At 35.0% G+C, this 12,986-nt stretch overlaps 1 protein-coding gene across 1 annotated transcript in view; it reads right to left on the minus strand.

The window, feature by feature from the left end:
* Positions 1-12,986, minus strand: part of LOC118182921 (A disintegrin and metalloproteinase with thrombospondin motifs adt-1-like) — a 62,835-nt gene that overhangs the window by 29,790 nt on the left and 20,059 nt on the right. Inside the window, exons 6-8 of the mRNA XM_085814150.1 lie at positions 6,575-6,870; positions 4,693-4,776; positions 1,216-1,343 (exon numbers count right to left, since the gene is read on the minus strand). Of these exons, the coding sequence (XP_085670276.1) occupies positions 1,216-1,343; positions 4,693-4,776; positions 6,575-6,870 (508 nt within the window). The remainder of the gene's footprint in view (positions 1-1,215; positions 1,344-4,692; positions 4,777-6,574; positions 6,871-12,986) is intronic.

Genomic DNA, 12,986 nt, shown 5'->3' on the forward strand with positions numbered 1-12,986 from the left:
TGGAATCTGCACTAAAGATGAAATATGCTCTGGACATCCAGCTGAAGTCACCACGACAGATATTGCTGAAGACTTTCATGATATAGTAATAGAAGGCTGGTAAACAACAACAACAACCTTTGGGTGTTCCCCGTTCCATAAATTCAATTACGCTATGGGTCCACCCCCCTTTGGGGCACGTCGTGGAGGTTCAACCTCTACTATTACCCCTCCAAGGAGCAGCGCACCACCTGGAAATAAAATCACCAGGCAGCACTGGTCGTCAATTGCTACCTGCCAGTCGCATGGGCGAGCCCGTCGCAGAAGGCCGTTACCCAGCAAACCGGGGGGATATCCCCCCCGGCTACGGATCCAACCGCTTAGGACATGCCAGACTCCGAGGCCGGCCAATGAGTGACCTTTTCCAGAGCCTTCAGAACCACCAAGATCATATATTGTATACCCCCGTGGCCGAGACTGCCTAGGTCCTAGCCAGTAGCTTCGCAGAATTCTCTACATCGACCCCCGGGGAGAAAGGCTGGTAAAGAAAGGTCACATGGTTGCTGAGACTATAGGCTCTTCCTTCTTCTGTGTTTTAAGCATTTCAAATGAATCAGAGCACATCTTATCCGAAATACAAGATGTATCCAATACAGGCCGTAGCTTGATCGTTAACGAAATGGTGATTTCAACCCTACATTGAGTAACTTTTAATCACAGCCCGCAGTACTTTGCATTGATTCGTAACAAACCTGGATCCACCGTTACGTTTCTGGGATTCCTAAGGAATCCTTATGGTTAACTAGTTGAAGAAGAAATAAAACAATAACAGGACACTGACCACGCTGAAATATTATCAGTACATTTGTAAGAAGAACTGAAATAAAAAAAAAAACAAAGACTTTAAAAAATTAAACGTTAGGTTAAAAGATAAAGATCCTGTGCTAGGGAGATAGTTGAAAGATAAAGATCCATAATTTAAACTTTAGGTTAAAAGATAAAGATCCTATGTTACGCCGAAAGGGAAATTAACTTCTGAGTATTATTACTTTGTTAAACCGCAGGTATGATAAATCTCGTCATGCTGTAACATAATAAAACGGGGCACGAAAATTTCTGCCGTCAAACTAGAAATTTTAATACGTTATTTTATAAATCCATACCGTGATTGAAAACCATATGGAGATTTATGTGATAAGAAAATAAATAATAATCAATTCTTAACTTTATTCTTACCCAGAGATATAAAGAGCGATGTCCCAGTGATTGGGATCGCTGTCGGAAGCTGGATTTTTCTTGGCCTGATAGCTGCAGAAAGAATCCAATAATTTGTCCCTTTCACCATCCGCATGAGGCAAATCACTCTGTTAAAAGTTCGATAATAACTTCAGAAAAATGCAATGTTCTCATCAAAAAAGCATAAATATTTACAGATTAAGTTTCGCGACACGAAAGCACAAAGTTAAATATAAAAGAAAAGATATTTATATGTGATTTGAAAGGTTTCAAATCAGTAAAATGTAAATTTTCGTATAACCAAATGTTCTTTGAAATAGAAACAAAGATGGTTCCTAAATATATTTTAAAGCTTTTTTAACTTAAAATTTTCAATACCAAGTTTTAATAGCAAGTATTTTCAGTACCAAAAACCCTAAGTTATTCAAAGTAGGTGAATTGTTGGCATCTCGACTGACTGAAAATTCAAAATTCACAAAGGACCGCAACCGTAACAGATTAAAAGTAACAGATACAAAAAAAATTTCATTTTTAAACCGTATTTCATATCTTGAGAAATTTTCTATTATTTAATAATGAACGGAAATGCACTAAAGCTATTTTACGTTCAGATAATTAGCTATATTGTAATTATTGCTAATGTATTGTTTCAGAATAAAACACATGTGTTATTTAATTAAATATAGATATGAATAACTTATTTATTCGAAAAATGACCTCAAAAGTAGAAATCCGTAAAACGAAGTCCTGTTTCTGTTTCAATAAAACTTTTCTTGCTATATTTTCTTTCTAAAATTTGTAAGGATCTTAATGAAAATATATGAAATATAAACTTCCAATATATATGGTAGAGCATAATATCAAAATTAGAATTCCCTGCGAAATCATTCATAGTTAAATTTTTAAGTTAAAGTTCCTTTCCTGTCAAATTTTTAACTTCAACTTACTACTTCCGGCCAGAACTTAGTTTTGGAATCTTGCTGAATATTTAATGAGGAGGAGCGGTATTTAAACCACGAAGTTACTTACAGAGTCAGAGTTTCTGATTTACGCTCGTCTGCCCTTTTGGCCACTCTCTCTCAAAGCTGTTATTACGCTCGGCCGTACTCAGGCCCTTGCTAAGCTTCGTAGTCAAATAAGTTAAGGGGCCAACTCGATTTGAATCTTGATAGCTTCGGCTATATTTCTTTAGTTAATCTTAGTTTTAGTTTAATTTTTAGTCTCTTAAGCCCGAGTGTCGGCTTTGTTTGTACACTCCCAGGCGGAGTTTTGTTAAATCTTATTGAAATAATAAAGGGTTAGTTACCCTGTCTTACTGGAATAATAAAGGATTAGTTACCCTGTCTTGGAATAATAAAGGGTTAGTTATCTTGTTGTTTCTTGTCACCCGAACTTGAGTGATTATTCGCTGTCTAGTTCTTAAGATTCTTCACTTTCAACATTAATTTAAAATTACAAAGTGAGGAACTCTACAGGGTAAAAAATGGAAGTTTGCTGATTTTTTGAAAATTCGTGACTGTATCTGAAGGACTGTGACAACGATTCTGTAAACAGGGTAGGCGAACTTCTGTATGTATGATAGAATTTTCATTTGAAAACTTGTACGGAAATAAAAGTGGGGATCGAGGCTAATAGCCCCTGATAAACTGTACGTGCTAACAAGCTGTTCGTATTATCAAGAGAAGGTTTAGACCTTCTCTTGATTTAAAATTTATAAAACAAATCTGGCTTTTTTATCCACGCTGTGCAAAAGATACTAAATTCCACCAGGACCAAATCATTAGTAAAGTAACATCTGCTGCTAATTTTTTTTGAAAAATAGGAATAGAGACCTATGTAATATCCTTCTTATCTATTCAAACAAAATTTCTTTATATGGCACCGACAGACCATGCAAAGGTCTGTCAAAAAAGGTATCGACCAGGGACGTTTGAAACTCCTTGCAATTCGCAAGAGAAATGGGGAAAAAATATTCCATAGTAAAATTAAGAATTTTTTTATCACAGAAATTAAGGCGCAGGTTGGTTGTCGTTGGTACTAATCTCACTTGCCTGACGCAAGGAAATTTAACATGGTAAGAAATACAAGATTTTGTCTCTCGTTGGCAAGAGCCTTTCAAAGTACGACTGTAAGTGACAGTACAGTATGAGCGTGCAGAATAAGTGACAGTACGACTTCAGCTCAAGTTCCGCCCCAGTTTTGAGCGAGAGCTCCCCGCCTCTTATCCTACCACAGTCTCACCGCACATTTTGAATGCTCCCATGCCGTACAGATGCTATATAAACAACATTTATAAACATCCATACCTTCTCCTGGATTGGAACCCGCGCCCATCAGTAACAGCAGTCAGAGGCATTAACCACTATCGCGGTTGGGCAGATTGGTAGATAAAAGATCTCTTAAAGAAACTCCATTTAAGACACAATATTTACACTTTAATCAGTTGTTTGACTACTTTAAAGTGGTTCAAAATGTAGGCCAACAGCCTTTGCAGATGTTTACTCTATTGTTTGTGTTTTACTCTATTGTTTTTACGGGGTGTTTCAACAAATCGGTTACAAACTTTGAGGGCAGGTAGGCCTAGACTATGCAAAAACACATAACAATTCATGGTTGGAAACAGTGCAGCGGAAACCAAAAAATAAGCACAAAAACAGACACCCGTCATCAAAGAAGCTGTTCGAAATTAAGTTAAACACGTATCCTCAACATGAGATCGGCAGGAGTGGTCCGGTGCACTGGCCAGCAAGATCGTCACACCTCACTTGCATTTACTACTTCCTCTGGGGGTACGTCAAAATATTGGTGTACAAGACCTTCATTAGAAATGCTTAGGAACTTGTCACACGCATCATTGCAGCTGCTGGGGAAGGCTGGAACATGCACGGTATTTTCCCGAACATCAAATCTTCCATGTGTCGAAAATGTGAGGCCTGCATCAGGGTCCGGGTTCGTAATTTCGAAAACCTTCTTTGACGACGATTCTTTGTTCTTATTCCTTGACTTTTCCTGTACTAAGCATAATAAACATGTTTCCTCACCCTGTTCGTGTTCTTCCTCTCCTGTGTTTTGTGTTGTTCCTAGCGCGCCAGGAAAGCCTTTTTGTCCTCGCATTGCTATACGATTTTCCATCGTCTATGTGTCCTCTATCTCTCCTAAAAGTTTGTAACCTATTTGCACCTAACACTCTGCTATTTCGATTCGATTTTGTATAGCTTTTCCAATAAACCAATAATTTTTTCCTCTTATTTAAATTCCGATTCCATAAAGGCAGGTTATGAGATATCTTTTGAATTTACATGCTTATTCAAAGGAATGTCACAAATTTTTAAAACGCTCTTAAACGTCTGTACTGAAGCGCTATGAAGCTCAGTGCAGATGTCAAAGTTGCAAGTGAAAAGGTCAAATGATGGAACAGCTAACTTAAAGTAATCCTATTAAGTTCAGAAATAATTAAACGAATCTTCGTCAACTCACCGGTTGTATCTTCATTACCTCCAGTCGCACGAGACTTATTTGGACTTTCTTGCTGAGGGCCGGTTGTTGGTACAAAGCTTGCATCTGGTGATATAAAAATTGATATAATTTGAGGAGTCAACATTTGAGAAAATATCATAGTTACAATACATAACAATTGCCAAACAGCTAGTAGTGACAGTACTAGTTCAAAACTCAGCTGATGTATTTACTCTTATGAATTAAAATACCAAACAAATTTCATTTAACCCTTTCCTGCACGCTACCTTTTAAAGTAGGAGTTTTGATTTAAAAAAATGTAGGCAGTCTAATTAGGTCTACAGGAGTACACAATGAAAATTTTGTGAAGATAGCACTTATCGTTTTAATTCTGTGGGTGTGGTCAAAGTGGCACACTTATTGAATAAAGCTTTGAAAAGAGTGCTGAAACGAGCATTGTTGTCAATGAACTGACCGATGAGATGCGGAGAAACAAAGAAAACAGACTCTCAGTTGACCTAGATGATCGGTGAGCCCGGTTTGGGCACACCTACGATTCGCCGTTCGATTTTAGGCAAGATTTCAAGGTAAAAATTTAAAACTAATATAGAATAAGGAGATCAGCATACAGCCAAAAATATAACATATAAATTTCTTTTCAAACAATTCCTTTTATACCCTAAAAAATCTGGAAGATTTCTTTGAAAAATGAGGGTCTTAAAAAACTAAACATGGCTAAAATATATGCATGAGATGGTTTGTGTTGAACTGCCATCTACTATAAAAAAAGAAGGTTCAGAGTAACCTATAGTAACCTATAAATCCTTTTTCATTCAATTTTTCTGTGCGTATAGAAGGAAATTTTTAGGTGTGTCCAGACAGGACACACTGTGCCGCAAAGGGTTAAGAAGGAATTCGTATGTTTGATATCTAATATTTCATAAACTGGTCATCATTATTTTGAATCACTTGAATTGTCTAAAAACATTAATCCCTTACGGCGGTGTAGCTAGAAGGGGAGGGAGGGTCGATTAGCTCCTGGTGGCATGTTTTGGTGCGTCATATCTGACGTCAAGCATCATTTACAAAGCAGAAAGACGATGTTTGTGATATCTAAGAAATCGCAAAGTACTAAATTGTTAAATGAATCTGAATTGAGGAGAGAAACAATTTTTGCACTATAGAGATTATTCAAAGAAATAACAATCCATAGTTTCATGTTCTTCCCATGACTTTCATCGAAAGTTATGAATGAAAGTTACAAATGCGCCTGAATAATGATCACGATGACATTGATAAGAAAGAATTCTTCATCAAGAGAGAAATACTTAAGTTTTAGTTCCCTTTCTGCTAGAGAAGACGAAGCAATGATTTAGAAGGGCGTGGTTTTGAATTTTTACGGTTGTTTTAAAAATACGATCTCCAGAACGCATTTTCAAGTATTGTAAATACTACTGTGAAATATTCACAACTGCTGTACGTACGAATTACTTGCAGTAAGAGGAATTTTTTTAGATATAACACAATTAAGAAGCAACCATTACCTAAAAACGAATAATTTGCATTCAAGATATCTTCCGGCACTGTGTACGGCAGTGGTCTCAAACTTATGGCCAGCGGGCCGCATGGGCCCCCTGAAGAAATTTTATGCGGTCCACGTAAGCACTTCAATTATGCATTTGTTGCGAAAGTGGAGTTGCAAAGATTTCGATTTGTTAGTTACTTGAAGTTTGATTTTATATTATTTTTATTACCATTAAAATGAGCAGGATTAACGCAGCAGAAAATATATAAATGAAGCTAATTAATTTGTAATGTGTTATAAATCTCACTCAGAGATATGAAGATTTATGAATTTTGCACTAAAAATAGTCGATGTAAATAATATAAAAGGTGTTCCTACCTGGTTTACGAAACCCAGCAATAGATCAACAAGTTTCTCCTCAGACTTGAGATGCGGCATGAACAGTTCATATCCGCTTTGGTCAAAAAAGACTGCTAGTTCCATAAACAGCTGTTTTGCTGAAGCAAACGGTGTTTCTTTCCTTTTGTTTACACTTTCCTTAGTTTTTTCTTTGTCACTGGAGCTATCATCTGTGTCCAAGTCTTCAAACTCCAAATACTTCACAATATCGTCATCGTCCAACTCATACTCTGAACGGGGTGCGGATGGAATGTAATGTCCGTCCTCCCACTCCTCTGAAAAAAAGAAAGGAAATTTATGGGTGCTGAATACTGTCAGTTAATAGCTACGTTCACATTTATCCCAAACAAAAGTTTTGTCTAACTTTCTTTTCGATTTCTTACAATGTCATTCCTAAATAATTATCCTCTTTGACGTTCTCATTTGCTCGTTTTCAGAAAAATTTCTTTGTGCCGTCCAACCGGGACAGTGGTTAGCGACGCTGAGTGCCGTACCGGGTTCGAATCTCCCGGGAAAGGCATGGATGTTTGTACATGTATAGTGTCTGCGCGGCATGGGAGCGCTCTAAATAGGCGGTGAGCCGAAAGTTCTCTAGAGAGGGAGGTAGGGGAACATGGGCGGGAGTTCCTCGGGACCTTCCTCTCGCGGTGCTCTCCATGAAAATTGAGTGAAACTGAACAAAGTTGTACTGTCACCTGTATGGTGCTCAGGGCTGTTGCCAACGATAGGCACAATCTTGCACTCCTTGCCACAATGAGTTTCGTGGGCTTATTCTGATGTTACTGCCAGACAAGTGAGATAAGTTACATCAACATTTTTTTTCGTACAGTGTTGCCATTTCTCGCTTTTAAATCGTTGAGTTTGTTAATGAATTTCGTGGACTTGTTCTGATGTTACTGCCAGACAAGTGAGGTAAGTCACATCAACATTTTTTTTTCATACAGTGTTGCCATTTCTTGCTTTTAAATCGTTGAGTTTGTTAATCACAAATTCGTCAAAGGTTTACAAAATATGAAATAGATAATAAAACAAATTCAAATTAAGACTTCCAGATACCCATATTCGCTGGAAGAAGTTATTCAAAACTGGATGGCTCTAGGTACCGTTGTTTTATCACAATGCGAGAAACATACATACATTTATGAAAATTCTTTATTGTTTAATTTTTTAAAATATAATACAGGGCGATAATATTGGATGACAAAAATTTGAAAAGTGAACCGACATTAGTGAACCAATGCAAAATGCCAAAACGAAATTAATAGCTCTTATGGGGTAACAGGCTTTGGGCTAAAAAGGTTAAGTATAACGATCAATTAAAAGGTGCTGGAAGAAAATTCTTCACTACCAAAATCTAGCGACTGGGTTTCCTAATCCCCAGTCGCCCTTAATGGTATTGTAATGGCCCTTAATTGTCCTATATAGTATTTTCTTCCTCCTCTCCTTGTGCCCTCGTGCTGTAACTGGAAGTATACACGACACGTATTCGGGAGGCTGGTAGTTCCAATCCAGGCTATAGCATTGCGGATTTGTTTAAACTCCTTGCACCGAAAAATTTTATAATCGCTATGGTAGTTTTTGTCAGCCTTTCATTGGGAAGGGAAGAGTTGATTATATTACACAGAAGTACTAACATAACTATCGTCAACGCATAATCTTTCAAATCTCACTAATTTATTCGAAACTGGTGCTCAATTTTTGCAACTCGGTGCTTTTCGCTAGGCAAAAAGTAATTGTTTCAATTTCTAGATATCTTCCAGTGACGTTCATTAAAGAATAAATAACTTTGGAATGGTAGAGAGCTCTTCTATATAACTTAGAATTAATTATATTACCAGGTTACTGTTCAGATGTTCTTATGGCAAACTACCACTGTTACTTAAGTTTTACAAGAGGATTTCAATATGTACATATTCAAATCACAATTTAATGAGTTTCTTCTGAGGTGGCAATAAAAGTTAAGCAGAAAATCTGGATTTAAAGCATATTTACAGCAGTTTAATAAATTTTCAAAACTTCATAAAAATGTGAATTTTAAAATAATTGTTTCTAAAACGTTGAGACCGTGAAATGATCACTTTTAAACCATATGTACGTAGTACTTTCGGAATGCAATAATAACCTACTTGGCTATCCTGGCGAGAGCATTCCTGATTTTTCATATTTCCTGCTTGGGAATATACTTAATGATTTAGAATGAATTTTCCCCTCGAGATGCAGATAATTAGTTCAAAGGGGCAATTTCACCTGAAGGACTATTAATTTCGTTTCGGCATTTTGCGTTGGTTCACTATAAATGTCGGTTCACTTTTCAAATTGTTGCCAACAAATATTATCCACCTGTGTTCTATTTAATGAAATTAAATAATGAAAAATCTCCATAAATGTATATATGTTTCTCGCACGTTGACAAAACAATGGTACCTAGACATAACAAACTTCGAATAACGAAATCTTCCACCTAATATGGGCATCTCGAAGCCCGAATTTGGAATTTGTTTTATTAATGATTTCATATTTTGTAACACTTTAACGAATTTTTGATTAACAAATTCAATGAATTCGAAGCGAGCGATGCCAACATTGTGGGGGGGGGGGGAAACATTTTTATCTCCAGAGCGCGAGACTGTGTATCGGAAATTCTAAAGATAGGCTCATTTTAAAATTATTTTGCGACATTGCAGTTGAACTGAATTTTATGGTTTAAAGTGCGAAGAACATGATATTTAATAAATAAAGGTAATACACAAAACGTTAAAAAAAAACGCCCCTTTGAAAGTAATGTAAAATCTGAAACCTTTCAGATTTATTTATTTATTTATTTATTTTTTTAATGAAGCTTGATTTTTGCTTAGTTTCAAAGGAGTTCATTTCTTTTCTCTTTCCTTCATTAATATTTCTTTTTTTCATTTCATTTTCAAACTGCATATGACCTGTATGTTCATTGCAAAGATACTTCCTGTCATGATCAATTTATTTTCAACTAAATTTTGTTAAAAAAATTAAGTTATCTTTTGCGTAGTGAAACTTGGAAACTTCGATCAAGCAAGGTAAAACATTGGACAGATAATTAAAGAGAAACAAGCTTTAGTCATTTCAGCTATACCACCATCCGCCTTTGGAAAACGATCTTGCAGTAAAAACATGGCCTAAAATGCAAAACCGTTTTAAAAGGAACTGAATTAAATTATCGAATCGTCTTGTGTTTTTTAACATTTTAAATTTTTAATTTATTTTAAATGTTTCTAAAGATTCCAGCTTATTTTATTCTTCAGAAGCTGTCGTCCTTCTTAATAACGAATTCATGGTTACTATAGCTTCGGTTCTTTTGTATCTGTGCTGGAGAAATACTTATTCATATGTAGTTAACTAGTAATGTATTTAAAGATTTCATGTACAAATATCACGTTCAAAAAGAAAAAAAAATAATTAAAATAACATTAGAAACGAACAACGTTTCACAATCTGCATTTCAACAAATACGAAGAAAGTATGGTCTGGGAAGAAAGGCGTGTGATATTCGCTTACCATCTGGAACTGAGAGCCTTTTCTTGTTGTTTGGCTTGAAAACGAGATGTAATATTTCTTCTTCGGATTGGCTGCTCTTGTCCTGAGGAAGGCTCAGCTCAAGAATTTCAGCTAAGTCATCTTCAACTTTAACAAATTCAATGATTTCGAAGCGAGGGATGCCAACATTGTGGGGGGGGAAACATTTTTATCTCCAGAGCGCGAGACTGTGTATCGGAAATTCTAAAGATAGGCTCATTTTAAAATTATTTTGCGACATTGCAGTTGAACTGAATTTTATGGTTTAAAGTGCGAAGAACATGATATTTAATAAATAAAAGTAATACACAAAACGTTAAAAAAAAAACGCCCCTTTGAAAGTAATGTAAAATCTGAAAGCTTTCAGTTTTATTTATTTATTTATTTATTTTTTTAATGAAGCTTGATTTTTGCTTAGTTTCAAAGGAGTTCATTTCTTTTCTCTTTCCTTCATTAATATTTCTTTTTTTCATTTCATTTTCAAACTGCATATGACCTGTATGTTCATTGCAAAGATACTTCCTGTCATGATCAATTTATTTTCAACTAAATTTTGTTAAAAAAATTAAGTTATCTTTTGCGTAGTGAAACTTGGAAACTTCGATCAAGCAAGGTAAAACATTGGACAGATAATTAAAGAGAAACAAGCTTTAGTCATTTCAGCTATACCACCATCCGCCTTTGGAAAACGATCTTGCAGTAAAAACGTGGCCTAAAATGCAAAACCGTTTTAAAAGGAACTGAATTAAATTATCGAATCGTCTTGTGTTTTTTAACATTTTAAATTTTTAATTTATTTTAAATGTTTCTAAAGATTCCAGCTTATTTTATTCTTCAGAAGCTGTCGTCCTTCTTAATAACGAATTCATGGTTACTATAGCTTCGGTTCTTTTGTATCTGTGCTGGAGAAATACTTATTCATATGTAGTTAACTAGTAATGTATTTAAAGATTTCATGTACAAATATCACGTTCAAAAAGAAAAAAAAATAATTAAAATAACATTAGAAACGAACAACGTTTCACAATCTGCATTTCAACAAATACGAAGAAAGTATGGTCTGGGAAGAAAGGCGTGTGATATTCGCTTACCATCTGGAACTGAGAGCCTTTTCTTGTTGTTTGGCTTGAAAACGAGATGTAATATTTCTTCTTCGGATTGGCTGCTCTTGTCCTGAGGAAGGCTCAGCTCAAGAATTTCAGCTAAGTCATCTTCAACTTTAACAAATTCAATGATTTCGAAGCGAGCGATGCCAACATTGTGGGGGGGGGGAAACATTTTTATCTCCAGAGCGCGAGACTGTGTATCGGAAATTCTAAAGATAGGCTCATTTTAAAATTATTTTGCGACATTGCAGTTGAACTGAATTTTATGGTTTAAAGTGCGAAGAACATGATATTTAATAAATAAAAGTAATACACAAAACGTTAAAAAAAAACGCCCCTTTGAAAGTAATGTAAAATCTGAAAGCTTTCAGTTTTATTTATTTATTTATTTATTTTTTTAATGAAGCTTGATTTTTGCTTAGTTTCAAAGGAGTTCATTTCTTTTCTCTTTCCTTCATTAATATTTCTTTTTTTCATTTCATTTTCAAACTGCATATGACCTGTATGTTCATTGCAAAGATACTTCCTGTCATGATCAATTTATTTTCAACTAAATTTTGTTAAAAAAATTAAGTTATCTTTTGCGTAGTGAAACTTGGAAACTTCGATCAAGCAAGGTAAAACATTGGACAGATAATTAAAGAGAAACAAGCTTTAGTCATTTCAGCTATACCACCATCCGCCTTTGGAAAACGATCTTGCAGTAAAAACGTGGCCTAAAATGCAAAACCGTTTTAAAAGGAACTGAATTAAATTATCGAATCGTCTTGTGTTTTTTAACATTTTAAATTTTTAATTTATTTTAAATGTTTCTAAAGATTCCAGCTTATTTTATTCTTCAGAAGCTGTCGTCCTTCTTAATAACGAATTCATGGTTACTATAGCTACGGTTCTTTTGTATCTGTGCTGGAGAAATACTTATTCATATGTAGTTAACTAGTAATGTATTTAAAGATTTCATGTACAAATATCACGTTCAAAAAGAAAAAAAAATAATTAAAATAACATTAGAAACGGACAACGTTTCACAATCTGCATTTCAACAAATACGAAGAAAGTATGGTCTGGGAAGAAAGGCGTGTGATATTCGCTTACCATCTGGAACTGAGAGCCTTTTCTTGTTGTTTGGCTTGAAAACGAGATGTAATATTTCTTCTTCGGATTGGCTGCTCTTGTCCTGAGGAAGGCTCAGCTCAAGAATTTCAGCTAAGTCATCTTCAACTTTAACAAATTCAATGATTTCGAAGCGAGGGATGCCAACATTGTGGGGGGGGGAAACATTTTTATCTCCAGAGCGCGAGACTGTGTATCGGAAATTCTAAAGATAGGCTCATTTTAAAATTATTTTGCGACATTGCAGTTGAACTGAATTTTATGGTTTAAAGTGCGAAGAACATGATATTTAATAAATAAAAGTAATACACAAAACGTTAAAAAAAAACGCCCCTTTGAAAGTAATGTAAAAAATCTGAAAGTAAATAAATCTGAAAGCTTTCAGATTTATTTATTTATTTATTTATTTTTTTAATGAAGCTTGATTTTTGCTTAGTTTCAAAGGAGTTCATTTCTTTTCTCTTTCCTTCATTAATATTTCTTTTTTTCATTTCATTTTCAAACTGCATATGACCTGTATGTTCATTGCAAAGATACTTCCTGTCATGATCAATTTATTTTCAACTAAATTTTGTTAAAAAAATTAAGTTATCTTTTGCGTAGTGAAACTTGGAAACTTCGATCAA

This window comes from Stegodyphus dumicola, chromosome 3, assembly GCF_044657685.1.
Source record: "Stegodyphus dumicola isolate Sdum_Otavi_A_Nest chromosome 3, ASM4465768v1".
NCBI classification, from domain to species: Eukaryota; Metazoa; Arthropoda; class Arachnida; order Araneae; family Eresidae; genus Stegodyphus; species Stegodyphus dumicola.